Source organism: Phyllobates terribilis, unplaced genomic scaffold (genome assembly GCF_046119375.1).
Source record: "Phyllobates terribilis strain yellow unplaced genomic scaffold, ASM4611937v1 Scaffold_4__5_contigs__length_816908805, whole genome shotgun sequence".
Taxonomy (NCBI): domain Eukaryota; kingdom Metazoa; phylum Chordata; class Amphibia; order Anura; family Dendrobatidae; genus Phyllobates; species Phyllobates terribilis.
Genome location: NW_027362764.1, coordinates 496,459,054 through 496,486,721, shown reverse-complemented (window position 1 = coordinate 496,486,721; position 27,668 = coordinate 496,459,054). Strand labels below are relative to the sequence as shown.

Here is a 27,668-nt window from a genome sequence, read left to right as displayed (position 1 = left end):
TGCCGAGGGGCAACACCCCGAAACACCATGTCTGCAAATTGAGATTCCGGTTTGGCTTTTACCCTAAGTCATATGGCAAGGCTCAATAAGGGTTGATAGTGACTTAAAGGTGGCGCTAGAGTTCTAGTCCTCTTCCTCTCTGAAGAGGCAATCAGTATGTACTTAGAATTCTCAAACAGAACTTCATCAGTCAGTCGGGACTGCTGTCACTCACCCCTGCTGCTTCTTTGTCCGTCCTGAAACGGGATGTCATCAGGAGGCTGGAGCTGCAGTCACTCCCCACTGTTGCTGTCACTGCCATGAAGTGGGACATAATCAGTGACATACGTTTCAGGAGCTGGACTAGTCTCCATTCTACTGAGCATGCGCCGGTTGTCAATTTCGATGCATGGTCAGCACGCTCTCCCAGCTCACCGCATTCTCTCCCTTTCAGTGCGCATAGACAGGTGCTTCCTCATTAGCTCGTCATTCTCAGTAGAGGTGGCGAGGGAGCACACTGGCAGTGCACAGGGAAAGGGAAAGAACATGGCAACCTATTTAACAGCAAACAAAGAAGTAGGGGTAGTGACAGCAGCCCGAGCCCCATGATGACATTCTATTTCAGAATCCTCAGTGCATGCTGGGAAACTCCAATGGAACGTAGAAACAGACAAAGGAAGTTTAAGTACAGAGGGAACAGTAAGGAATTTTTATAATTGATGAACATTACTAAAGTAGTTCATTTTTAAAAATAAATGGTTACATATATATATTAGGTTTACTGTTAGGCTTCAGACCACCCCTTTAAAGAAACTCTAAACACAGAAAATGCACACAATATGAAAAAAAAAACTAGCAATCCCCACCTTTAATTTCCTCCTTTTCTGCTCATCTCAGGAACTCAGCAATGTCCTGCTCCTCTACTTCAGTGTCATGTGTCTGGCTGTAAGACAACTGCCTGAAGTAGAAGACTCCTTATTGTGCCCTGTCTGTCGTAGGACAAAAAAAAATAACAAACCCATCCATTAAAGATGGAACTTATCAGGAGGTTCTCTGCAGGATTTCTACAAAGCCGTTTGAAAATCATGCAGAAAATATTGCAGACTCACAGACTGTGGTGGCAACTATAGTTCTTGTTTAATTAACTAATTTGTAGGTTCAATGTTCCTATAAGGCCCAAAATAGGTCAGTGTTTATGAGATTAAAAAACTTACATAACAATAGATATTCAGCAACGTAGAACCTTGTTGAACTACAGGTTTAGTCACACATACATGGAATATATACATAGAAATAAGGACATATTTTTGGGATATATTCCTTATTTTTAACAGCTCTTACAAAACATTGAAAAAATTGCTAAGTCCTTAAAGAAACACTAAATACAGAAAATACCGTGAATATGAAAAAATATCCCAGCAATTCCCATCCTTAATTTCTTTCTTTTGTTTCATCCTTTTTTTCTGTCATATTACAGTTGAAATTGAGAAACCTTCCTTTTCTGTGATACTCAGGAGCTCGGCCATGCCCTATTCCTCCACTTCATTGACTTTTGTCTGGCTATAAGACAACTGGCTAGAGAAGAAGACTATCGTCATGCTCTGTCTGCAGTAGGACAACACCCCCCACCCACAAATTCCAGCCCCTTGGCTAAAGAGGTAGGGTTTCAGCCTGCCATCATATAATGAAGATATAACTGGCCAGTAGGTTCTCTGCAGAATTTCCGAATTTCTGCAAGACTGTTTCAAAATCATGCAGAAAATACTGCAGACTGGCAAACAGGGAGCACAACTATATTTCTTGCTTAATGTTCCAAGACCAGTGCTTATGAATTAAATAGCTTACATTACAATTGATATCCACTAAAGTACATCCTTGCTGGCCTATAGGTTCAGCCACATGTATACACGGAATGGACAGTGGCTTGAGAAACTATTCACCCCTCTGGCATTTTTCATGTTTTGCTACCTCCCAACCTGGAATTTCACAGTTTTTTTTTCAGGGTTTGCATCAGTTCATGTAAAGAACATGCCTGCAATTATGAACATTTGGTTTTGTTTTTATTGTGAAGCAAACAACAAATTTACTGAAAATTTCCGTGTGCATAGCTATTCACCCCCCTAAAATCAGTACTTTTGCGGCAATTACAGCTGCAAGTCGCTTTACATAAGTCTCTATGAGCTTTCCACATCTTGCACTGGGATTTGAGCCCATTCCTCAAGGCAAAACTGCTCCAGCTCCTTCTAGTTAGATGGTTTCCTCTGGTGAACAACAATCTTCAAGTCTGACCCCAGATTCTCAATTGGATGAAGGTCTGGGCTTTGACTAGGCCACTCCAAACATTTACACGTTTCCTCTTAAACCACTCGAGTGTTGCTTTAGCAGTATGCTTTGGGTCATTGTCTTGTTGGAAGGTGAACCTCCGTCCCAGTCTCAAATCACTGACAAACTGGTTTTGCTCAAAAATATCCCTGTATTTTGCTCCATCCATCTTCCCCTCGACTTGGACCATTTTCCCTGTCCTTTGCAGCCAAAAACCATCCCACAGCATGATGCTGTCACCTTGGCCATGATGAAGACCTCTTTAGGTTGAAACGCGTAGGTTTCGCTACTTGCTGGTGTGCACTGCTGCTATTTTTAACTAGATATAATAAAGCTTTTTTTTTACTTTTTTATCCGCTGGATTCTTCTCCTAATACATATGTACATGCCAATTTTTAGTTATTTGATCCCATAAATTTAATTTATGCCTATATTTTTCTCACTTCATTTCACCAACTTAGACTATTTAGTGCTGATGCATCACACACATCACAAATCAGATTACACAAATATTTAAACACAGGTTGTAATGTAACAAAAAATAAGGTAAAAAAACCAAGGGGTGTGAGTACTTTCGCAAGCCATTGTATAAACAGACATATTAGTATATCTTTAGGATATATTCTCTATTTTTTATAACTTTCTCTGCTTGGTCTATTCTGATGAAAAATATGGTTAAATGGTAGCTCCCAGCCCATTTACTTCACACAGAGCACGTTTAGCAGCAGGAAAACTAATGGTTGCTGTGGCTGTAGAAATGTTATCGTCTAAATCCTACAAATCTCAGAATTACAGTGGTTTTTCTCACTTTGATTTTTATATTTTTGTATTTCTCAATTGAATGCCTTACATTTGGCATTCTAATTAAAAATCAAGTGCCCTGTTGGCAGCTTAGGTTACCTTGCTTAGTGTTGGCATAATGTGAAAGTACTGTATGTGCCGGCCGCTCCGTCAGTATATTTTCAGAAGAAAAAGATGCAGCGGGACACCAGCATTGCTATGCTTTCTGTAACAAATCCAAAATACACGACAGAAGCTGCCAAATTTGGTTAGAATTACCTCTGTGAGTGACGTTCTGATGTTTGAGAATGCATTTATAAGCCCTAGCTTGACACCAGGCTTACTTGTTAGTGCAAGTACTGGTGTTCTGAAATGCGACTTATAGATTGAATTGTTTTAGGTAGCAATAAAAATAAAAAGTAGTTAAAGTGAATTATTTTCTGCTCCATACAACTTCCAAGTTGCAGAGGGCCATTATATAGCGCTTATGTAATTCTATGGAACCCTACTGTGCAATGGAACTATGTATCTGCCAAAAAATACTGTGCCCAGCTCCATCAGATGCCATATTATAATGATTCTAGGGAAGAATATATCCAAACTATGTTTCCATAAGGCGCACCATACAGCTGCACATGGAATGCCTACCTCTCTATAGTACAGAGTCCACTTTTACACCTGGTTGATGGATCCTGATTGGACACTACAGCAATCAATCAAGCACAGAGGTAATAGGTTGGGGAAAGGTTAATACAGAGACCAGAGTGCACTTCAGGACAAAGATCCTCCTCCAGTGCACTTGTTGCAAATGAGTTAAACTATATTTCAGTCATAAAGCCGCTCATTTGCAACTTACAGGCTGCAGGAAACCTGTTATTTGACTCATGCTGCATGAAACCATGGGCAGCATGAATCAGAGCCTGGCGTCTTGTTTTTTTAAGAGAAATTATAGTTTGACTATAAGCAAAGATGAGATTAGTACAGTGCCGCCCCTGGATGACTTTGACCTGTACCACTGTAGTTGATTGACAGGTTTCTTCCGTGTGTAAATAGGAAGAGATCTGTTAATTACCTAGAGCGCCCTTATTGGCCAGTTAGGGGTGGTGCCGGATTAGTCTCATCTCTGCCTATGGTCCATGACTTGCTCTTCAAACTACATTTCTCTGAAACACTGGAAAGTTTCAAACAAAAAACAAACCTGGCTGCAGTCATGCAATTAGGCTCTGATTCATGCTACCTGTGGTTTGGGCAGCGTGAATTGAGTGACAGTTTCCTTTAGGGAGGTTTTATCGGTGTGACTTCATAATAATTAACACTTTACTATGTATTTTATGTAAAACGTTAGTAGCTGAGTTTCCTAGTGTCATCTTCGAAAAACATTAGAGAATACTTTATAGAATTTCCTCCTTTAATCTTTTTAGACATACAGTCATGGCCAAAAGTTTTGAGACTCGTATAAATTTTGTTTTTTCACAAAGTTTGCAGCTTCACTTTTTATAGTGCCAATTTGCATTAAGTGTAGATTGTTATGAAGAGTGATCAAATGAATTGCAAAAATTGCAGTCATTCCTTGCCATGAAAATTAACTTAATCACAAAAAACATTTTGACTGAATTTCAGCCCTACCACAAAATGACCGGCTTACATCATTACAGTTTTCTTCTCATTTGCTCAGGAGAAAGTGTTAATGAGGACAAGGCAGTTGATATCACTTTGGCATGCTAATTGAATTATAAGAGCAGAGTGGTTGCTCTAAAAGATTACTGGTGCTTGAAATCATTGTTTTCTTCTGTTAACCATGGTTACCTCCAAGAAAATATGTGCTGTCATCATTGATTTGCATCAAAATGGCTTTACAGGCAAGGACATTGCTGCTTGTAATATTGCACCTAAATCAACCATTTATTGGGTCAAGAACTTCAAAGAGAGAGGTTTAATTGCTGTAAAGGTTTCAGGGTGCCCAAGTAAGTCTATAAAGTGCCAATACTGTCTCCTAAAGAGGATTCAGCTACAGGATAGGTTCAACACTAGTGCAGAGCTTGCTCAGGAATGGCAGCAAACAGGTGTCAGTGCATCTACCTGCACTATAAGGTAATAACCTTTGAAGACTGGCCTGGTGTCAGGATGGGCAGCAAAGAAGCCACTTATCTAAAAAAAAACCCATCAAGAACAGACTTACATTCTGCAGGACACACAGGGATTTGACTGCTGAGGATTATTGTAAAGTTATTTTCTTTGCTGGATCCCCTTCAGACTGAATAATTGTCTGGAGCAGAAAAGGCTAGCGCTACCATAAGTCCTGTGCTATGCCAACAGTAAAGCATCCTGAGACCATTCTTGTTAGGGGCTTGCAATTCATCCCAGAGAGTGGGCTCACTCACAATTTTGTCATGAATAAAGAATATCTAAATATCCCCCAAGAGCAACTTCTCCCAACAATCCAGTAGCAATTTTGTGATGAACAATGGTTTTCCAGCATGATGAAACACTATATCACAAGGCAAAAGTGATAACTAAGTGGCTCAGTTAAAAAAATTTAAATATTGGGTCCATGGCCAGGAATATTAAAGTTCATATGGATCTGCCTCTTTGGCAAAGGGAGAGGCATGGTTGGTAAGGAGCTCATGACATAAAAAGTTGCTTTTGGTGCCAAAAGAATAGTTGATGTGTGACACAGTCTACTGAGACATTGAAAGCTGCCCTTGTAAAGCGCGTAGAGAGGAAAGGTACGAATACCGAGTGATCAGGAGTCAGGTCAGGGACTCTGTGCAGCTGGAAGGAAATTGCTGTGTGTTTCAAGTAACGGCATGCGCTTCCAATATGAGTTGTGAGAATAATACCACCAGAGACCATGATTAAGTGGCTATCTAGTCACTGTTATTTCAGTGGGAGTGATAGTAGGTGGGCAATCTACCTCCCACATTATAAGTGAAAACCACTGCCAAATGCCACCATGCTATCCCTTTATTATCATAGTCTATTACTTAAAACTGTCTCCTGTAACCGCCATTCAGATGTCCATCCTGGCAGTGCAGTCATTATATATTGGAACCTAAATTGTAACCACAAAGAGCTGTGCCTAAATTCTAACCGCCAAGCATTGTGCCATAGACTGTAACCACTAAGGTTTTGCCGTTTTATGGTAAAATTCTCATTTCTTTACCAGTCTATGTGTTTGGTTTTTCCTGCCCCATTCATTTGCTGGGATGGCCAACCTATTGCTTTACCACTGCTTCTACAGTGGACCTATTAGAGTTTTTTTTTTAGGATAGTATTCTTCAGCTTATCGGTGTTCCTATGATTATTTACCATTTCCAGCGGTGACGTCACGATAATAGAGAACATCACCGCTGCAGCCGATCATTGATCTCCCGGCCCTTCTGAAGTTTTCGTGATGTTACCACTGCAGTCTTTAAACAATCACAGGAGCAAGTGGTAGAGAGGCAACTCTTCTTCATATTTTAACCAGGCGTTGACTGATTGGCTGAAAAACTCTTTTCCCGAAAAACCCCTTTATAGCAGAATTCTCTAATCAGACAACCTATTTAAAGTGTATGCATTGATCACTACAATTTACATATAGATTTATATAAAAAGTGGAACAGTTTTGCAAGGGTATTATATTGCTTGTATTGATTTGTAGAATAACCAAGAGCTGCATTCACAATTCTCCAAGCTTCAGAGCTGCACTAACGATGTACATGAATCATTGGGTCACCTCAGTTCCCATGTGCTGAACCTGCATAATACCACAATGATACCACAGCACATAAATAATAAAACAGTGCAGTCACAGTACATGAATAAATAGAATGATGTACCTAGCCAAGCGGTCTGCCTTTACATTTGTGAAAGAATGGCTCATTCTCATTGAATTCGAGTATGGTCCTGTAGTTGGATGTGACTGTTGTAAGTCAGTTCATGAAATTTCATTTTTCCTAAATATTCCACCATCACCCGTGAGTGGTATTATTGAAAAGTGGAAATATTTAGGAACCACAGAAACTCAGCCATGAAGTTGAGATCACATAGAGTTACAGAGCGGCATTGCCAAAAGATGAGGAGCCTAGCGCACAAAAGTCGCCAACGCTCTCAGATGTTGGGCCTCTCTTCAGGACTTAGGGCCCTGTTATTCAGGGTATTAGTGATGTGTCTGTTGTTAAGACTTATCAGCCTCCAATTACAACGATCAGGCAGGTGAAACAGTCATGGCATTAAAGGGAACCTGTCATGTTCAAAAACGCTATTCACCAAAAGAAATGGGGTTAATTTGTAGGTAAAAAGCATTAGAATCATGTTAGGCTGCCATACTGGAGCAGTGGTTACAGAGACAGTGATTGCACACACACGCTGCACACACATGCTGTAGAGTAGGCTGTCAATCAAAGTCCAGGGGAGTGATTAGAGCAGTGAGTCCCGGGGAGTGGTGACTATAACCGCTCACTTTACTGAACTGATGTCTGGAAGCTACAGGGAGAATATAACTTCATTTTCTCCCTGTAGCTGCTGCTTCAGTAATGGAATCAGACCTAATTTTAATGCTAATTTTAATGTTTCTGTAGATGACAGTTTCCCTGTAAATATAGATTGTATACAAATTAATTTACAAAGATCCCTGTTGTGACAATTTTACTGTTAAATTCAGTGGTACGACTGTATAGGTCCTCCTAGTACATCAATGCAAATGATACCTGTCTTGTAGTAATCTAACGTGCCAGCGCTGAGAAGTCAAGCTTTGAAGCCACATGTAAATTAGCCTAGAAGTGCTTTACAAACGGCACATATCTATGACACAAATGCATAAAAGTTTGAGAAATTTCCAAGAAAAGCTTTATGATATACCCTTCATCCCGTTCTAGTATGACGTCTTCCTTATACATTATGGGAAATTTTTCTGCACAGCTGAATATATAATTTATACATAATCCACATTATTTAGGAACATAAAGATTAGAGAGACGTACAGTGATAAGTCATGATGTCCCCAGAGTGTGTAAGGTGACGAGAACGTACATGGCATGCACATCTAGTGTACCTGGTAGGACAGATCTGTAGAAGTATCCTTCGCACATCTGTTGGCGTGAGCGTCACAGCTGCTCTACCGGTGAACAAATAGCATGGAATATCACAAAGCCGCCAAGCAGATCAACATATTATCATTATGAATCCGCGACCCAGGAACAGCCTCTCTTTTGTTCTTCTCGACAGCAATGCATAATTTAAGTCATATGATTCGGTTTGTTTTATATTTTCGGAACGTTATGAATTCCATTTCTTCTAGTCTACTATGTAAGAAGACCTCTTGGGAGTATTCTGTTTCTACAGATTTTTTTGATCAGTCGACTGAGCATGTTAACAATTTTACTGTACTAGCTTTGCAATCCAAATAATATGTTCCATATTTTCTCCTCCAAATGTTCAAAACAGTTTTTCAGAGATGTCTGCTTTGGTAAGGAGTCCAATATTGCTTCAAAAGATGTTTTATTCATAAGTGTTACATTGTATTACATTTCTGACACCAAGTGGTGATTATATGTAACAGCAGGCAACGCTGAAAGATGAAAGCATATATCTGCCAAATCTACGAGCAGCTCATAGAGCATCATATCAGGATTTCACCTGCTGTGTGTAACGTATAGCATTCTGCATAGGGTCCATGTAAGCTATAAAGCTCTCATTTTAATTTGCATAGCACCGTCAAGAATAAAACTGAATCAAAATGATCCCCCTCCCTCCTGCAACACAACGACGAGGTTTCCACCTTTATTCGCTCTATGCTGTGGCAGCCGTAAAAAGAAGACAGGTCTGTAGATTTATACCACCCATGTGGATGGGACAGAGCTCGAATATAATAAGGGCAAATGTGGCAACAGCCTTAAGACCTCCACCTCCGAGGGATTGAGGGGGCATTTCACAATTTTATTTCTAATCACATCACATGGGATCTGGCAAAAAGAATCTCCATATGATATGACTATGGAGGCAAACGAAAGGACAGCAGGCAGGATAGGCACTTCTGTGAAAACTGTTACAGAATGGCCATGCACATTTTATTTTACTTATATAGCGCCATCATATTCTACAGCACTTTACAGACATCATCATCACCATCCACATTGGGGCTCATAATATAAATTCCCTATCGGTATATCTTTTGAGTGTGGGAGGAAACCGGAATACCTAGGGGTGTAACGATCGCGGTCGCAGATGTCAAGACAAAGACCAGGCCTATGCGGGTGGGGGGCCCACCAACGCCAGAGCAAACTTCAACTGGATGTGCATCCTCGGACGCACATTCAGCTGAAGTGTATTGAGGTGCAGAGACCCACTGGGCACTTGCTCTGCAATACACGCTGCCGACCAATCAGAGACCAGCAGCTGATGTCGGCACATGACTGGGGGCGCATGGCAGTGACGACATGCGCTCCCGTCGCTTGCACGCTGAAGTCAGCTTCCGGTGGGGGAGCGGATGGGAGGTGAGTATAATTGTTTATTTTTTTCTATGCATTAAAGAACAGCGGCAGAATGGGGGACATATACCAGGATGAGGGACATATATACCAGGATGGGGCATATATATAATAGGATGGGAGATATATATACCAGGATGGGCCCTCGATAAGGGACATATATAACAGGATGGGGGATATATAAACCAGGATAGAGTCCAGGAAAAGGGACATATATACCAGAATGGGATACATATATACCAGGATGGGCCCAGGATGTGGAACATTTATACCAGGATGGGGAACATATATACTAGGAAAGGTCCAGGACGGGGAATATATATACCAGGATGGGCCTAGGTTGGGGAACATATATACCAGGATGGGGCCAGGATGAGGGACATATATACAAAGATGGACCCAGGATGGGGTACATATATACCAGGAAGGAGCCCAAGATGGGGGACATTATTATGATATTTCAAGTGGCGCTAACTTCACATTGACAGCGCAGGAGCGAGTCAGGTAGCTCATCAGCTCTGAAGGGGGGTGTACCATTTACAAGGCAGAGCCACTGAGCTCATTGATTAGCTCCCTCGATGTCAACATGATGTCAGATCTGCAGCAAATACCGAACACTGGGAGCAGCGCCAGAGACTCAACACTTAACCCGGGGATGGTGTGTAAAGTGTGGTTTGTTTTTCTATAACAAACTGCATTTATGGATGCAGATTTTCTGAAAGGGGACAACCCCTTTAATTATGTTATATACCTTTGCTTAAATCACCACTCCAGCATTTTTCTTTTTTTCAGTGCTGGAGTAGCACTTTAAATGTAAGCCCTCTGCTCCCATTCTTATACTCGTCTTCCAGCGGCTTCACCTTTTACCAATGCAGCTCCAGTCCCGCAGCGCCATCTTGTGCCTGTAACTTCTGACTGGCTGGAAGTCAGAAGCTATGTCACATGCTCTCAATACAAGTCTATGAGAACCAGAACGAGGCTAGAACGAGGCTCTCATAGACTTACATTGATTAGTGACCTCCGCACAGCTCCATGAAACAATGGAGCTGCCGGCAAGTCACTTTTAGCTGGAGACCGATGGGAACAACACTGGAAAAGGATGAAGGCGGCGACAGGAGAGTATCAGACAGGGGGCAGAGGACTTACATTTAAAGCACTACTCCAGCGGTGCAATAAAAAACCCGCTGGAGTGGTGCTTTAAAGGAAACTGTCACTACGAGAAATGCTATTTAACGCATTTAAACTACCGGTGTAAGGGGGAAGACCGGGGTGTAAGTGCTTTCAGCGCAAGGGATGCGGAACTGCCGGGGCCATACCTCCTGTTGCAGGGGGGAGACAGACTGGGAGCACAGGAGTCAGGTGACTGGGAAGTTGGGGGTGTGTCCAGAGAGAGAGCTGGGAAGTCAGGTGACCGGCAGACTTGTGGTGTGACTAGAGAGAGGAAGAGACGAGGACGTTTTGCGTGGGAAAGCGGAGCTGAGTCCTGCGCAGGAGAACAGTGTGAGAGGGTCCAGGCTCCTGGCTCGAGTACTGGGAGCAGGAGTCGGGTGCAGTGGACCGGAGGAGTCAAACACGACTATAGAGACAAGGGACGCAGGGTCCGTGGAGCCGAGGCACGTGAGGTGCCGTGTTACGGACTAGGGGCTCAGCGGGTAAAACCTGAGACCGCCCGCTGCCGCCAGAAGACGGAGCATTGTTTGGACGGGGAAGCCGGAAGAAATCATCAGCTTGCGACTGCCTTGTGAGGAGCCAGAGTCAGCTAAGTGTACAAACTGATGTTTACAACCGGGTTGGCTCTGCTACATCTTGTCAGACTGTGAACTGTTAGTTATAGACTTTCACCTGCTATTTTCCCTTGTTTTCCCCCCATATTTTCCTTGTTGCTCCCTGCGTGGAGATTGACCTTGTTCTTATAACCCCCCCCTGTTTATTAAGCCCGTATTGGCGGCTCTGTGTTTCTGTGTCACTGCATCTAAAGTACCCGTGTTACACCGGGAGAAAATGAAGTTATATTCGCGCTGCATCCGCTCACTTCCAGTCATCAGTTCAGTGTGGGGAGCAGATACAGTCACAGCCCACTATACTGTACTTTGAGCGCCATGTAATCACTCCAGGGCACATTGGTTGACAGCATAGGCGGATTATAATGAGGGCAATCTGGGCTACCGCTCCCCCAGCAGCGGCGCACTGCCGCTGCTTCTTCTTCAGCCGGGCCAGCACTGCACCTGTTAACTACCCTGTGTGCTGGCCGTGTCTGCTAGTGTGACGTCAGACAGTGCGCGCCCTGCACTGCTACTTACCACCGGAGAGGAGCTCGACGACGGGAGCCGGGGGATGGTGAGTGAGTGTGTGTGTGTGAGTGTGTGTGTACAGATATCATTGTGTGATGTCTGTTTATATGTATTTTTGTGTTTCAAATGTGTTTATGCGTGTATGTATGTATATATCTGTATAGGTTTGTGTGTGTGTGCGTGACTGCGTGCGGCCTCCCGCTGTCTCTGGGGGGGCGCCATGCGGCCTCCCGCTGTCTCTGGGGGAGCGCCGTGCGGCCTCCCGCTGTATCTGGGGGGCGCCGTGCGACCTCCCGCTGTGTATAGATGGCGCCATGCGGCCTCCTGCTGTGTATAGATGGCGCCGTGCGGCCCCCTGCTGTGTATAGATGGTGCCGTGCGGCCCCCTGCTGTGTATAGATGGCTACGTGCAGCCTCCTGCTGTGTATAGATGGCATTGTGCGGCCTCCTGCTGTGTATAGATGGCTACGTGCGGCCCCCTGCTGTGTATAGATGGTGCCTTGCGGCCTCCTGCTGTGTATAGATGGCTACGTGCGGCCTCCCGCTGTGTATAGATGGCTCTGTGCGGCCTCCCGCTGTGTATAGATGGCGCCGTGCAGCCTCCTGCTGTGCATAGATGGCACCGTGCGGCCCCCTGCTGTGTATAGATGGCTACGTGCGGCCTCCCGCTGTGTATAGATGGCTACGTGCGTCCTCCCGCTGTGTATAGATGGCACCGTGCGGTCTCCCGCTGTGTATAGATGGCTACGTGCGGCTTCCCGCTGTGTATAGATGGCTACGTGCGACCTCCCGCTGTGTATAGATGGATACATGCGGCTTCTCGCTATGTATAGATGGCTACGTGCGGCCTCCCGCTGTGTATAGATGGCTACGTGCGGCCTTCCGCTGTGTATAGATGGCTACGTGCGGCCTTCTGCTGTGTATGGGAGGATTGTGGCAGCTCATATTGTGTGTAGGGTCTCATACTGTATATAGGGGATGTCAGCATACTTAATTGTGCTCAATATTAAGTCATACAATTAATGTAAAAAAATTATTATAATTAATATATTAATATTGTGCCAAATTAATTTCACGTGAACTATCACATGATCTATCACAGGGGATCATGTGACATGTCACGTGATATATCAGGTGTGTGTGTGGGGGGCCCGCGCCTTCTAAACTGCCCGGGGCCCTTGCTACTCTTAATCCACCCCTGGTTGACAGGCTGCCCTGCAGTGTATGTGTGTAGCGTGTGTACAGCAGGCTGACAACCAACTAGGGAGTGATTATAGGGCTCTCGCTGTGTACCAAGTGTTGATTGTAACCGCTCCCTGCACCACACTAAGCGAGCGGCTGCAGGAAGAATATAACTTCATTTTCTTCCCGTAGCTGCGCATCCAGTAAGCTGGCCAGACTGGATTTAACCCCTATTTACCGGCAGGATACCTTTAATAATGAATCATTGTACTTGCAATTAAACTCTTGCACCTTCTTTATGACCCCAGTAGCATCCAGGTGAGCCTCACGGCACCGATATCGGGTGTTTTTTTACCTCAAACTTTTAGTTACTTTACACACTACTGTGAGAAGAGAGGACTACCCTCACAGGAACAGAATGATGTGATAGTAATAGTCTGACAGCTCCGTGATAAGAAAGGAGGAATCCTTTAACCTGCTGTCAAGAGAGAAAAGCCGCTATCTCAATGTGTGTTGCTGTACATAACAAAATCACAGGAACCTTTCAGATGACATTTCACTGGATTTTTTCATTTAAACCGAGTACCTCCTCCAATTGGTGCTGTTTCATTGACTCTGGAACAGGTTTCCTTTTTTTCTGGGCCCCTTTGCCCCCCTCCCCATTCCAAAGTTATGTTCCCAGCAAATGTTCCCTACAAACAACTGGATGTATACCACAGAGCTTGTCTGTGGGCCTTTGCTTTTTGTCCTCTGAAGCTGGCCAATGAAAATATGGTCATGCCGACAGAGAGCAGCGAAGAGCGGAGCGGCACCAATTAGAGGAGGTACTCAGTTTAAATGAAAAAATCCAGTGAAAAATTGAATAATTATTTATAATGGGGATTCCCCATTTAGATATGGCAGCAACTAGCAAATCCAATACACATATATACAACATATACTGATATATATAAGACACCTATATACATGGTGGGCCATTTATATGGATACACCTAAATAAAATGGGAATGGTTGGTGATATTAACTTCCTGTTTGTGGCACATTAGTATATGGGAGGGGGAAAACTTTTCCAGATGGGTGGTGACCATGGTGGCCATTTTGAAGTCGGCCATTTTGGATCCAACTTTATTTTTTTAATGGGAAAAGGGTCATGTAACACATCAAACTTATTGAGAATTGCATAAGAAAAACAATGGTGTTTTAACGTAACTTTATTCTTTCATGAGTTATTTACAGGTTTCTCTTTGTTTACAGGCATTGACATGTCGCCGAGGTTAACACGTGAGGAGCAGATAGAAATTGTGTTGATGTCTGGTGAACGCAGTACCCGGGTCATTGCAGCAGATTTCAATGCAAGACACCCTACGAGACCACCCATCTCTCATGCTACAGTTAGGAAAATGCTTGCCAAATTTCGTGAAACAGGTTTAGTGTTGGATTTGCCAAAATGTGGACGCAAGAAAACTGTCACTAATGAAGAAACATCAGTGGCTGTCCTAGATTCATTCAGCAAGAGCCCACAGCGTAGCATTCACTGCATGTCACTGGAGAGTCACATCAGTCGAACATCCCTTCGGTGAATATTAGCTACTCACAAATGGCACCCTTACAAAATCCAGCTGCTGCAGCATCTCAACGAGGATGACCCAGATCGGTGCACTGAATTTGCAGAATGGGCAAAACAAAAATTGGAACAGGACCCTCAGTTTACACAGAACATTATGTTCAGTGATGAGGCAAACTTTTTTGTGAATGGTGAAGTTAACAAACAAAACCACCGCTATTGGTCTGACACTAACCCACAGTGGATAGATCCCTCCAAGACTGTTGGAACACAAAAATTGATGGTATGGTGTGGTATATGCGGTACAAAGATAGTGGGGCCATTCTTCATCAATGAAAACCTCAATGCCACTGGATATCTGAAATTGCTACATGATGATGTGTTGCCCTCTTTATGCACTGAAGATGGCACATTTCCTGAGTTTTTCCAACAAGATGATGCACCACCTCATTATGGGTGTCAGGTCCGAGCATTCCTGGAAAGTGGATTGGTCGTTGTGGGCCAGTTGAATGGCCTCCAAGGTTTCCCACTCTGATGCCCTTAGACCTTTATCTTTGGGGTCATCTGAAGGCAATTGTCTATGCTGTGAAGATACAAGATGTGCAGCATCTGAAACAACGGATACTGGAAGTCTGTGCTAGGATTTCTTCTGCGGTTTTGCTATCAGTGTGTCAAGAGTGGGAGAAGAGGGTTGCATTGATAATCCAACACAATGGGCAGCACTTTGAACACATTTTATAAGTGGTCATAAACTTGTAAATAACTTATGAAAGAATAAAGGTACGTTAAAACCAAGCACACCATTGTTTTTCTTATGAAATTCTCAACACGCTTGATGTGTCACATGACCCTCTTCCCATTGAAAAAAATAAAGTTGGATCCAAAATAACTGACTTCAAAATGGCCACCATGTCACCACTCATCTGGAAAAGTTTTCCCCCTCCCATATACTAACAGGAAGTTGATATCACCAACCATTCCCATTTTATTTAGGTGTATCCATATAAATAGCCCACCCTGTATTATTAAACACATGCATATTTAGCATGTGTGGGTTATGACATTATGACGATGGTCCAGCCTGAGCTAATACCTCTGCCGAATCCCATTTTTTTGCCACAATCTTGCTTCCGCCTTGTCAAGACCAAAGCGTTTCCTAACGGAACCTGAGGTCCAGTGACCTCTCTTGGAAGGAATAAGTTATTATTTGTAGAAAATGTGACATGCCTGAAAACTGCAGCTGCTGCTACTTTGTGATTTTTTAATTTAATAGAAATCTATGGAGAAAATCAAAATTAAGTGATTGTTTAAAGGGTTTGTCCACTACTTTAGATTACACCCCCCAATGTATCTCCCCGGAACCCCTAAGACTTTTTGTAAATACCTTCCGTTGCAGATAATGCCTGTGAGCGGCGCTATCACTGGCCGCTTACAGGCATCACGTGACCCCCGGCTGCTGCCGGCTCTGACATCCGCTGATGTCATGACAAGTGATGGCAGCAGTTGGGGGTCTTTGTCTTCCTGGTTCCACCGGTGGCTGCTGGATTGTGGGCGGGTTACCCCCCGCGTCACACCCGGCATCCACCGCGCGATCTGCCTCTCCCCATTCATTGGGAAAGCGCACGGTGGATGCTGGGTGTGACGCATGGGGTAACCCCACCCACAACCCAGCAGCCTCTGCGGGGACCCCAGTGCTGAGTCACGCCTCACTTGTTGTGACATCAGCGTAGGGTCACGTGATGCCTGTGAGCGGCCTCCGATAGCGCCGCTCACAGACATTATCTACAACTGAAGGTATTTACAAAAAGTCTTAGGGGCCCCGGGAGGATACATTGGGGGAATAATATAAAGTAGTGCACAACTTCTTTAATGAACATCCTCAAAACTGCAGTGCCCATTGGCCACTTTTCATTTTCCACTGTGTGGCAGCATTTCTGTTTGGCCTTATCTTTTGGGACGTAATAGCTTTTACAACTATAAAACAAAGAACAAACTACAGAAACATGCAGCTTCAAGTATGCACACGCTATGATTTGGATTTTGGGTGTTAATGTGACATGCAGAAGTAGTGCTGTTGCTTTAAAAGCATTCAGCAACTATTAGAAGTAACACAAGCACAGTAGACAGGAAGTGTTGTGCTTCAGAAGCATCCAGCAACTAGAGGGGTTAACACAGTCACAGGAGAAGGGGAGTGTTTTAGCAGAGCCCCAGGGGGATTGTGAGGAAGTTGTTTTACTGTCTGGCTGGAGCCCAAGAGAAAGGTGGTGTGCGTGTTCAGTATCTCACAGAAGCCCCCTGCAAGTGAAAAGGATTAAATTCAGGAGTGAAGCTAAGCACAGGTCAGGTAGAGTTCCTGAACTAGCAGTGCAGAGTATTGTCAGACAGAAAGATAAGGACTGTAAGAAATGGTGTCACAAGGATTATCTCCCTCAGTAAACCCTCCCCCCCTCCTCCATCTCACTGTGCTGTAAAGAATGCTGTGCTCATTAATGTGCCTTTGCATTAGAACTGTGCTGTCCTGTACTACTGGGAAGACTGTGAACTGCTGTGCTGCTAAGGAAACTGTACTGTTTGTCACTGGAGCCTGTTGCTCATAAGACTTAACTCGCACTGGCTGTGCGGCTTCTTATTAAATGCTACTGTTTTACTGTTTATGAGGACTTTTGTCAAGTGTGTCTGGTCAGCAAGTGAAACAACCTATGTGTCTGTGCCTGAGGGTCAATATTCCTGTGTGCCTGAGAGAAGCTGCAGCACATGGTCTATGGTCGTCCTGAGTAACGTTTCCTCCAGGATTCCAAAGAATTCATGTAACCTGTCTCGCCCCTATCTGAACCTAGCGGCGTGTATGTAACATTAACCTATCTACTACGATGATGATGATCAAGTGCCTCTGGGCCTAATTCTTTAAAAGTTACATTTGTAGATTTATACATTTTCCTTTTTGTTGATTATTCCATCTGTAAGCACACATACTGCACCATGAATGATGCTGCCGTGCCGCTACTAAAATAAACAGTGGAGGTAGATGTCGCAATGTGAATATTGAAGAGACTGTAAACTCAAAACACACAGAGGGACAAAATGAAAAACTTGGACAAAGCCGCAGGCCAACCAGTATACAGAATAATGGGCCCCACATAGCCCTCCATACAGAATAATGGGCCCCTCATAGTCCTCCATACAGAATAATAGGCCCCACATAGACCTCCATACAGAATAATAGGCCCCATATAGTCCTCCATACAGAATAATAGGCCCCTATATTCCTTCATACAGTATAATGGGCCCCACATAGTCCTCCATACAGAATAATGGGCCCCACATAGTCCTCCATACAGAATAATGTCCTCACATAGTGCTTCATACTGTATAATGGGCCCCACATAGTCCTCCATACAGAATAATTGACCCCACGTAGTCCTCCATACAGTATAATGGGCCCCACAAAGTCCTCCATATAGAATAATGGGGTGGTGGTCCTAGTGTGGCGGACCAAATATAATCACCCTGCGGTCCAGATTTGGCCCATGGGCCAGAGTTTGGCACGTGTGATTTAAACCCTTTGACAAGCGTTACGGACCCTCCATACAGCAGATCAGCATTTGCATCACTAATTCACTGATCTGTAGATCTTTTGCGCATCGATTCACTGGACCCGGTCCATCACCAACATCAGTAATCAGTAATCTGTAGTTGCTGGACAGGAACCCTGAGAACTGCCTCCTACCTGATGGCATCCATGGCTCTTCTCTTGATTGATCAGACTGGCACCATTACATGCGCGTCACACCTCAACGATGGTGTCGTGCCAGAATGGTTAATTAAAAGAGAACCCGGGGATGCTGGCAGGTAGGAGCTGGATTTCAGGGTTCCCATCCAGTAGTCAGCGATTACTGACTTGGTTAATGGATTGGGTCTTACTAATCGATTCATAACACTATCAATCTGTTTTTAGTGGTTTGTCTTACGATCAGTACAAGATAAATCATGCAGTATATTTACAAGGTTATGAAAACTGAGTATGTATACAACGTGAAAAATTATTATCAATGAGCCTGAAATTCCAGAAAATAAGGTTTTATCCACAAAGGAAGCAGCAAGTCACCAAAAGTTTTCCCCGAGACACAACATCCATTCAAATGAATGGATGACCAGGCAATACATTGTTGTGCCGTCTGCTATAACAATGAAGGTCCCCAATGATGTGCCCTAACTGCACGTAGGATGAGGAGAAGAAGTCGCGTTTCTTCTCCACCCTGCACTTGCTGGGATATCAATCAAGCCGCTGTGGGTGTAATACCAGAGCGCTGCTGAAATGATTGACAGTGGTCCTGGATTACATGCACACAGGAAGAGCAGGGAGGATTAAACATAATTTTTTAACAAACTGCATTAGCATGTAGGGATAATACATAGATCATTAAAAACGGTATTAAGATGCTGATTAAGAGCTCCTAATTTTTCTTTACCCTCTAAGAAAAAATTCCGCCGTCATGTTAGATAAAAAGCCCTGCACACATGATGATTACAATGTCACTGAGGCATGTAAACGTTACTCAGGAATACATGAAAAAATCTTTGGATGGAATAGTGCAACACTAACGGTTCCTATAGAGAAGGGCAAAGTCTGATTCACATAAACTCACTCGGGTATACCAGGTAAAATCTATCAATTGCAGGCATCCCTATATAATACCCTTCATACAGTTATCTGTTGGTTATCCTCTATTCCAGGTGTAGGCCTCTGTTTCTGAGGTGCTGGGAAACTCCATTCTCCAAACACCTGGCCTTTTACAAGAAGGCAAAGAATCTTCCCTCCACCCTCTTATCCTAGGCCTCTGATAGCCAAAGCTATACTCAGCTCATAGTGACTTGATGGAACCACCAGTGCAACACTTTGAGGGAAGAGCACACATGCAAGAGGGATCACAAACGCTGTGGAAAAAATGTGCAGTTTTGCCGCGTTTTTGATGCGTTTTTTGAAGCGTTTTTGTACATCAATGAATGCTTTTTGGAGCTAAATAAAGTTATTTTGGTGGGACATTGCTTTAACCCTTGGATTACCGTCAGAACTGGGGTGAGTATATTGGTTAATTTAAATGATTAAAGAATGTGTCTGTTGTATTTCAAATAAAGTGTTTACTCTGTATCTGTGTGTTTATTTAACTCTTTACTTTACCTTAATTAGATTTGGTGATGAAAGGGTCTGATTGAGATCTTGTCATCACCAAACAAAAGGGCTAGGTGTCAGCTAATCCCATTCACCCAATCTTCATTATCATTTCCATTCATGTAATTTCTGGGGCTGCTGTGAGCTGCTATTTTATGAAGGTGCCATTTCGGTAAACATGGTCCCTGGCTAGTATTAAAAGCTCGCAGCTGTTTCGTTAGCCGCTACGTCCCCACAAACAGCAACAATCAGCGCTTTGGACGCAGCCTATTTTTGCATAAAAAAAGTGACATCATGTCACTTAACAGGATATAGACTTACAGTAAATCAATCATGTAAGGGATTCAGTGAATTTCTAACAAGGTGAATAAATCCCTATTAAAAATTATACCTTCATTAAGACTATTAAAAGAAAAAGGAAATAAACTTGGTAATTCCTATCCAACAAATGTTCATACATATATCTATGTGGTGACCAAATAATATCCAATTAATACGTCACATAGAAAACAGGACTGAAAACAATATCAGGCAGGGGGGTGTCCTAACATTTTTCATTAATGATGCACCCTAAAGATAAGATCTGTATGACTGCTGAGGTTGGCACCCTATATAAAGCACGCAAGTTATGGCGCCCCTGCTCACCTTCGTCAGACCCTAGCTGACCCTAGGTAGTCCTGACTAAAGTTAGTCCCCAATGGCAGTGTACATGAAAAGAGAAGACAGAGCATCCAACAATATGGAGACAAAGTCTGGTCCTGCCCAATATATAGTCAGGTGTATATACAATGACAAATATTCATAAGTGCTCAAACAACTAGACAAAATATGTTGCATGGAGAAAGTGTCCGTGCATAGAATAAAGGGCAAATTGTGCTTAATCCAACTAATATATAGGTGTACAACTGTATCCTTAAACCCATATGGGGTGATAGAAAATAAACAAAACTGGGCCCAGACCAGATGCAAATAGTTACGTCATAAGAAGGGCACCATATAGCTACCAAAGTGCAAATAGCTAACTTGCATGCTTTATCTGGGGTGCCAACCTCCGCGGTCAGGCAGGGCTTATCTTTATAGTGCATCATTGAGGGAAAATGTTAGGACGCCCACCCGCCTGATTTTGTTTTCAGCCCTGTTATCTATGTGACATATTAATTGGATATTATTTGGTCACTACATAGATATATATAAGTATGTTAGATAGGAATTATGAAATATTTTTTTTTCTTTTAATAATAGTAATAAAGGTATCATTTTTAATAGCAGGCGCTTAACATGAGACCACAAACCTCACCAACAAATGATGAAACAAAATACAATACAGTATTTAGAGTTTGGCAGAAATGGATAATAAAATGCACATTCTAAAGATTATAAACAGATCAAATATGAATATTAAGAATAATATATTGCATCATTACACAGTAAAAATAGCACCATACGAAAAATGTAAATTAAGGAGGTGTGCACCTCTGGGGACAATAATTTAACTTAAATGCTAGTATTTAGGGCTAAAAAAAAATCATTTTTGCAATTGAAGTTCATTAAGGATTTTGCACTGTTTGCATTTCTTTGCCTCTGTGCTGCACTGTACCCTTAGGCACATTTTTTTTTACTTACATCATTACAGGTAATGACTAAAATTTCAATTTCATTTTTTTCTTGCAAATGCTGAATAAGCAGTGGCATAGCTATATCACCAGCACTCACAGACGCAACCAGGCCACTAAGCCAGGATGACACAAAGAAGCATGAAATCCCCCTTCACCACAACAGTCCCTGTTTTTGCAACACAACTTTGATAGCAACTTCAAAAAAGCTGTATGCGAATAAAGCTGTCGCACAACAAACGATGTAAACTGAAGATGAAGAGATTTATAGTCATTAAGATACTATAAATGGCCACTAGATGGCAGAGCATGCTAAACTTCATGCAAAGAAATGCTAGAAATAATTTGTGAGCAGACCTGAAGTTAGTCCATTTTATTAACAAAGAAATACAATGAAAATAATTGGTAAAATTAGGATAATTTCATGCTTCTTAAGCATGATTTATCTAGAGATTTGTAGAACATAAAAACATGTTAGGCTGATGAGCAAGAATATACAAGGGCATGGGATTCTAGCCACAAACCATTTAACATACTATATAACCAGCGGTATTTAAAGCGCCATGCCCCCCACTCTAAAGGCTGTATCATATATACCCACTTTCTCTGTGCTATTTATAATACAGGCATTTTCTCATATAGCAGAGGGGCTTTCAGTCCACCTTAGACATGAGAGCACATGTTCCTGCTATCTCAGCACCCCTTAAACCTGTTAGCAGGTTTTTGCTATGTTATATGACAGAACTATGATGTAGAGACAGAAACCCTGATTGCAGCAATGTATCACTTAGTTTACTGGATGCAGCAGTTGTGATATAATCATAGTTTTTGATGCTGTAGATCTAGCAGTGCTCTGAATGCTGAGCTCTGTATAACTCCGCCCACACCACTGATTGGCAGCTTTCTATGTACACTGTATATTGATAGAAAGCTGCCAATTAGTGCTGGAGGTGTGGTTGGACAAGGAGGCAAGCGACACCCAGTCCCCTATTGATTATCTCCTGCTGATAAAACACTGATTTTATTGAAACACAACCTAGTAAGTGACACATAACTGAAATCAGGATCTCTGCCTGTACGTCATGATGCTCTCAGATTACATAGCAATAACCTGCTGACAGATTCCCTTTAAACTTCACAGGAATCCAGTGTATGTTAAATCCATATCTACAGATTGGGGAGATTATGAGCACCGCTAAATTCCCAGTAAATACCTATAACTACAAAAGAGAAAATGGTATGGTATGGCAGTCTATGCGCTTCCAAATCTTTATATGTTCTGTCCAGTGACACATACTGTATCTTTTTGAAAGGAGTACAAATCGGAAATATTACACTAAGGTCCTGGAATGAATTAAAATAGAGAAGATGATGCAGAACATCTTTAGCATATGGATGAAAAGACGTGTTCCACATATACTCACATTCTTTGAAGAAGTTGTAGATTTGTGAAATCCAGAGTCCATATGGTTTAGCCTTGCTGCTTTATGTGATATTAAAGCGCTAAGAATGTGAGTATATGAAATAAAATATCTAAGATCTGAATATCTCTTTAAACCCCTTTGGCACTGCATAGAGATTTCTGTTACTGAAAATCTGATACAATATTCTAAGGAAACTGCTATTTAGCGACCTTCGGTAAATTGGCTAGATATGGAGAGACACATACCATCCAAGTACTGCAGTCAAACTATCAATTGCCCAAAACTGGAAATCACCACCTGTAGCTACAACCCAAGAAATCACATTACACTTGTTTGGTTTTGGCCTAACAGATCAACCTGAAAACCCCATAATACTGTTCATTGTTTAGTAAAACGTTGTGAAACTATATTGAACAAACAGCAGATGGCGCTGTGTTAACTATTATAATTTGTTTATGTGCATGTAGTTCCTCTAGATCAGGGGTCTCAAACACGCGGCCCGCGGCCCCTCCGGCTGCTTCTTGCGGCCCGCAGGCACAGACTCCGTAACGACCGCGGCTCTCTCCAGCAGCCGCTGACATCAGTGCTGTAGTGCAGTGCATTGCCGCGCAGATACCGTCTCTCTGCACAGCAATACCATTGCCAGCCGCCGGCCTATCAGAGGCCAGCAGCTGACATCTGCGTCCCAGCGCAGCGGCGTATGACGTCACTGACACGCGCAGATGTCAGCTGCTGGCCTCTGATAGGCCAGCGGCTGACACTGGTATTGCTGTGCAGAGAGCCGGTCTCTGCGCGGCAATACACTGCACTACAGCACTGATGTCAGCGGCTGCTGGAGAGAACCGCAATCGTTACGGGGTCTGCGCCTGCGGGCCACAGGTGCAGAGAGGACGCAGAGGGAACGGAGGACAGGTGAGAATCTTTTTTTTTTTTCTCTGTCATGTGAAATACACCACAGGGGACCTGTGCTCAGTATGGGGGGACGGGGACCCTGTGCGCAGTATGGGGGGACGGGGACCCTGTGCGCAGTATGGGGGGACGGGGACCCTGTGCGCAGTATGGGGGGGACGGGGACCCTGAGCGCAGTATGGGGGGGACGGGGACCCTGAGCGCAGTATGGGGGGGATGGGGACCCTGTGCGCAGTATTGGGGGGGATGGGGACCCTGTGCGCAGTATTGGGGGGACGGGGACCCTGTGCGCAGTATTGGGGGGGACGGGGACCCTGTGCGCAGTATTGGGGGGGACGGGGACCCTGTGCGCAGTATTGGGGGGGACGGGGACCCTGTGCGCAGTATGGGGGGGACGGGGACCATGTGCGCAGTATGGGGGGGACAGAGACCCTGTGCGCAGTATGGGGGGGACGACCCTGTGCGCAGTATGGGGGGGCCTGGATGGGGGACATGTCTGCAAGATAAGGACCAGGATGGGGGACTATGTCTGCAATATGGGGGACCATGTCTGCAATATGGGGGACCTGGATGGGGGACCATGTCTGCAATATGGGGGACCATGTCTGCAATATGGGGGACCTGTATGGGAGACCATGTCTGCAATATGGGGACCATGTCTGCAATATGGGGGACCTGGATGGGAGACCATGTCTGCAATATGGGGGACCATGTCTGCAATATGGGGGACCTGGATGGGGGACCATGTCTGCAATATAGGGGACCTGGATGGGGGACCATATCTGCAATATGGGAGACCATGTCTGCAATATGGGGGACCTGGAGGGGAGACCATGTCTGCAATATGGGGGACCTGGAGGGGAGACCATGTCTGCAATATGGGGGACCTGGAGGGAAGACCAAGTCTGCAGTAGGGGGGACCTGGAGGGAAGACCATGTCTGCAATAGGGGGGTCCTGGAGGGGAGACCATGTCTGCAAGATGGGGGACCTGGAGGGGAGACCATGTCTGCAATATGGGGGACCTGGAGGGCAGACCATGGCTGCAAGATGGGGGACCTGGAGGGGAGACCATGTCTGCAAGATGGGGGACCTGAAGGGGAGACCATGTCTGCAAGATGGGGGACCTGGAGGGGAGACCATGTCTGCAAGATGAGGACCAGTTCAAAAGGTGTATAGAAAACAAAATGGTATCACTAAAAATGTCACTTTGTCATGCAAATAATGCAGCCCCCCAAATTAAATGTTTTTCCGTGTGCGGCCCATATGCCCAGCTGAGTTTGAGACCCCTGCTCTAGATTCTATGCAGCAGCATACCGCCACGCAGCCACTATGGGGCCCATAATTAGGGGGGGGGGCGATGTCGAATGAATACATGTGAACACAATACTGGAGCAGAGAGTCTTCATCTCCCAGTTCCACCACTCTGCCTGTGCATCTGAGTGTCAGTGCATCAGGCATAATGACTTCACTAGATTGCAACTGCTGCGTGGAGACTCAGCCCACACAGAGCACCGAGTGGAGCAGGACAAAAATGAGGATAGGTGATAAATCTTTTTTTTTCATAGTGTGGAGGGATTGTGGGGGCATCATACTGTGTGTGGGGGACTGTAAAAACCATCATACTTGTAAGGGGCTAGGTGGCCTCATAATATTGAGGGGCTTCATGGGCATCATACTGGGTGTGAGGGCCATCATAATATTATGTGTGGTGAGACAGTGGAGACATTATACTGTGTGGTGGGGATGTGCAGGCATCATACTGTGTAGGGGACTGTGGGGAAATTATTTTGTGGGAAGGACACTGGGGGCATCATACTGTGGTGTGGGAGGCTGGAGGTGTGATTGTGTGGAGAGTCACTGTGGGATATCCTACTATGTTGGGGGGCTGTGGGAGCATCATACTGGTTGGGGGCTCTGTGATTGCATCATAATGTATTGGGGGCATTGTGGGGACATTATACTTTGCTTGGGGTACTGGAGTTTCATACTGTGTGTTTGGAGGGCAATGTGGGTAATTGCACTGTGGGGTTATCAAACTGTGTAAGTGGGGACATTTTTAGGGGCATCATTTTGTATAGGGGCCATGAAAGGGGTATCGTAATGGGTGAGAATACTAAAGGGCTTCAATAGGGGCAAAACTTCTGTGTAAGAATATCTGGCAGGCTGTCACGGGTGTGCTAGATGTGCAGTTGGTTGCAGGAGATCTCTTAGTTTGGCATTATAGACACCTTCTTAGAAGCTGTAAATACTTTCAGTCTGCTTTAGGGTGGCGCCAGTGATATTCACGTTTCCTTGTGAAAGCTTGGAGCAAGTGCAGTTCTTACTTCCTCTCTGGTGCTATGAGGACATGTGTACAATCTTTCTGAAGTCAGCTCAAGCTAAGTTACTTTCCCCTGTGTCTGTCTACCTTGTTGTCTTTAGTTGTTAGTGGGGACTGACTAGTGCTCACCCCCCCTTCCCTAGCCAGGGCCTAGCTCTGGGGAAATACAGGGTTTTAGGTTTCTATGCGGCGATTGGTGAGGAACCAATATAGGGACGATAGGGAAGACAGGGTTATATCAGATCAGCCTAGGAGGTCTCTACTCCCCCCTTTCCCTAGTGTATGGGCTCCCTTCCCCTTATCCCTTTGTGTTGCACTTAGTCTTTTCCACACCTTGCGTGACAAAGGCAGAGACCAGTGACCTCACCAATAATTTACACAAAAAAATGATGCCAATATTTAATAAGTTGTAGGGATTGTACTCACTCAGGTGCAATGAGAGGCCAACGGGAGACATGTTCCTTTAAATGTCCATAGCGGTTTATTAACTTCATAAACCATCAAAAGCAAAATGCAAACAAACAGCTTTTAGTGCAGGGAAAAGCAAAAGAAAACAGTCTTTAAGCAAAGTCTCTTGGTAAACCGGCCCTGTGGTCACACAGGCTGGTAAGCATCCAGTACACAGCTCAGTCTGGAGACAACACACAGGAGGCCTTCTCCCTCCAAACACAGACCATGTGACAAACAACAGCCTCCATTATATAGGCTGTTAACCACACCCAGAGGTGAGGTATGTGGGTAGCTAGACCCGCCCAACTCTTCACAGCTACCCATAACCCGGCTCCCAGGTGCACCAATTAGTCCTCTTAGTGCGACATGCAATAGAGAAACACTGCGGGTTATATCACAGAGACCAGCCATCTCTGTGACACATACCTCCCATCGACTACGCGACCATTAGCCACCTTACAAAGTATAGAGCAGTTTTTCAATTCTTCCAAACCAAAATTACTTCAAAACTGTAGGTCTAGCTGTAAAAAGTGTCAAAAACCCAACATAAATCGTCACAAGCACACGCTATATATTTCTTTTTTTGCCATTTTTTAGCAAGCCTCCCCATTGAACAACAAAAGTAGACATGTGGTGATCACATGTACATAAGTTTGACATTTATGTTGTGAATACTGAAAATATGCATGGGAAGTCAGTATCTGCAGGGTCAATGAAGAATAACATGCCAGACATTCACACAAACTAGAAAAGACCAATTGTATCAATGTGTCATATGGGGTCCCACAAAAGGAAAAAAAACCTTAAAAAAAAAAACCTTTTAATATTAATCACTTAAAAGTATACAAATTTATGAAACACTCTTTTAAAAAAATTGGACATTAGAGGAGTTTTTTCAGGGAAAAATACATAAAGGCTAACAGACCCTAGTCAACCCTATAGAACTGTCTGACCACGGAGGTTGGCGCCTCTAATGTCTAATCTCTCTAATGCCCAATTTCGATTTTTAAAGAGTGCTTCATATATTGGTATACTTTTAAGTGATTAATATTAAAAGTTATTTTTTAAGGGTCTTTTTCTTTTTGGTGTCTAAATTCACAGAAGCTAAAAGGGCAAATGAAAAATTGTTGTTTTCAAAAGACAGCGCTTTGAAGTTCTGGAATTTGACTTGTCAAGTTCTTTAAAAAATCTAT

The 27,668-nt window shown here is 43.8% G+C and overlaps 1 protein-coding gene across 5 annotated transcripts in view; it reads right to left on the bottom strand.

Annotated features, from left to right (window-relative positions):
* The window catches only part of PHACTR1 (phosphatase and actin regulator 1), a 550,848-nt gene that overhangs the window by 325,031 nt on the left and 198,149 nt on the right, over positions 1 to 27,668 (bottom strand). Inside the window, exon 1 of one of the 5 annotated variants that reach the window (XM_073678784.1) lies at positions 8,117 to 8,438. The exons of the other annotated variants lie outside the window; for them this stretch is intronic. Within the exon in view, the coding sequence (XP_073534885.1) occupies positions 8,117 to 8,153 (37 nt within the window). The 5' untranslated portion in view covers positions 8,154 to 8,438. Of the gene's footprint in view, positions 1 to 8,116; positions 8,439 to 27,668 lie in introns of those variants that run through there. 5 annotated transcript variants of the gene reach the window in all.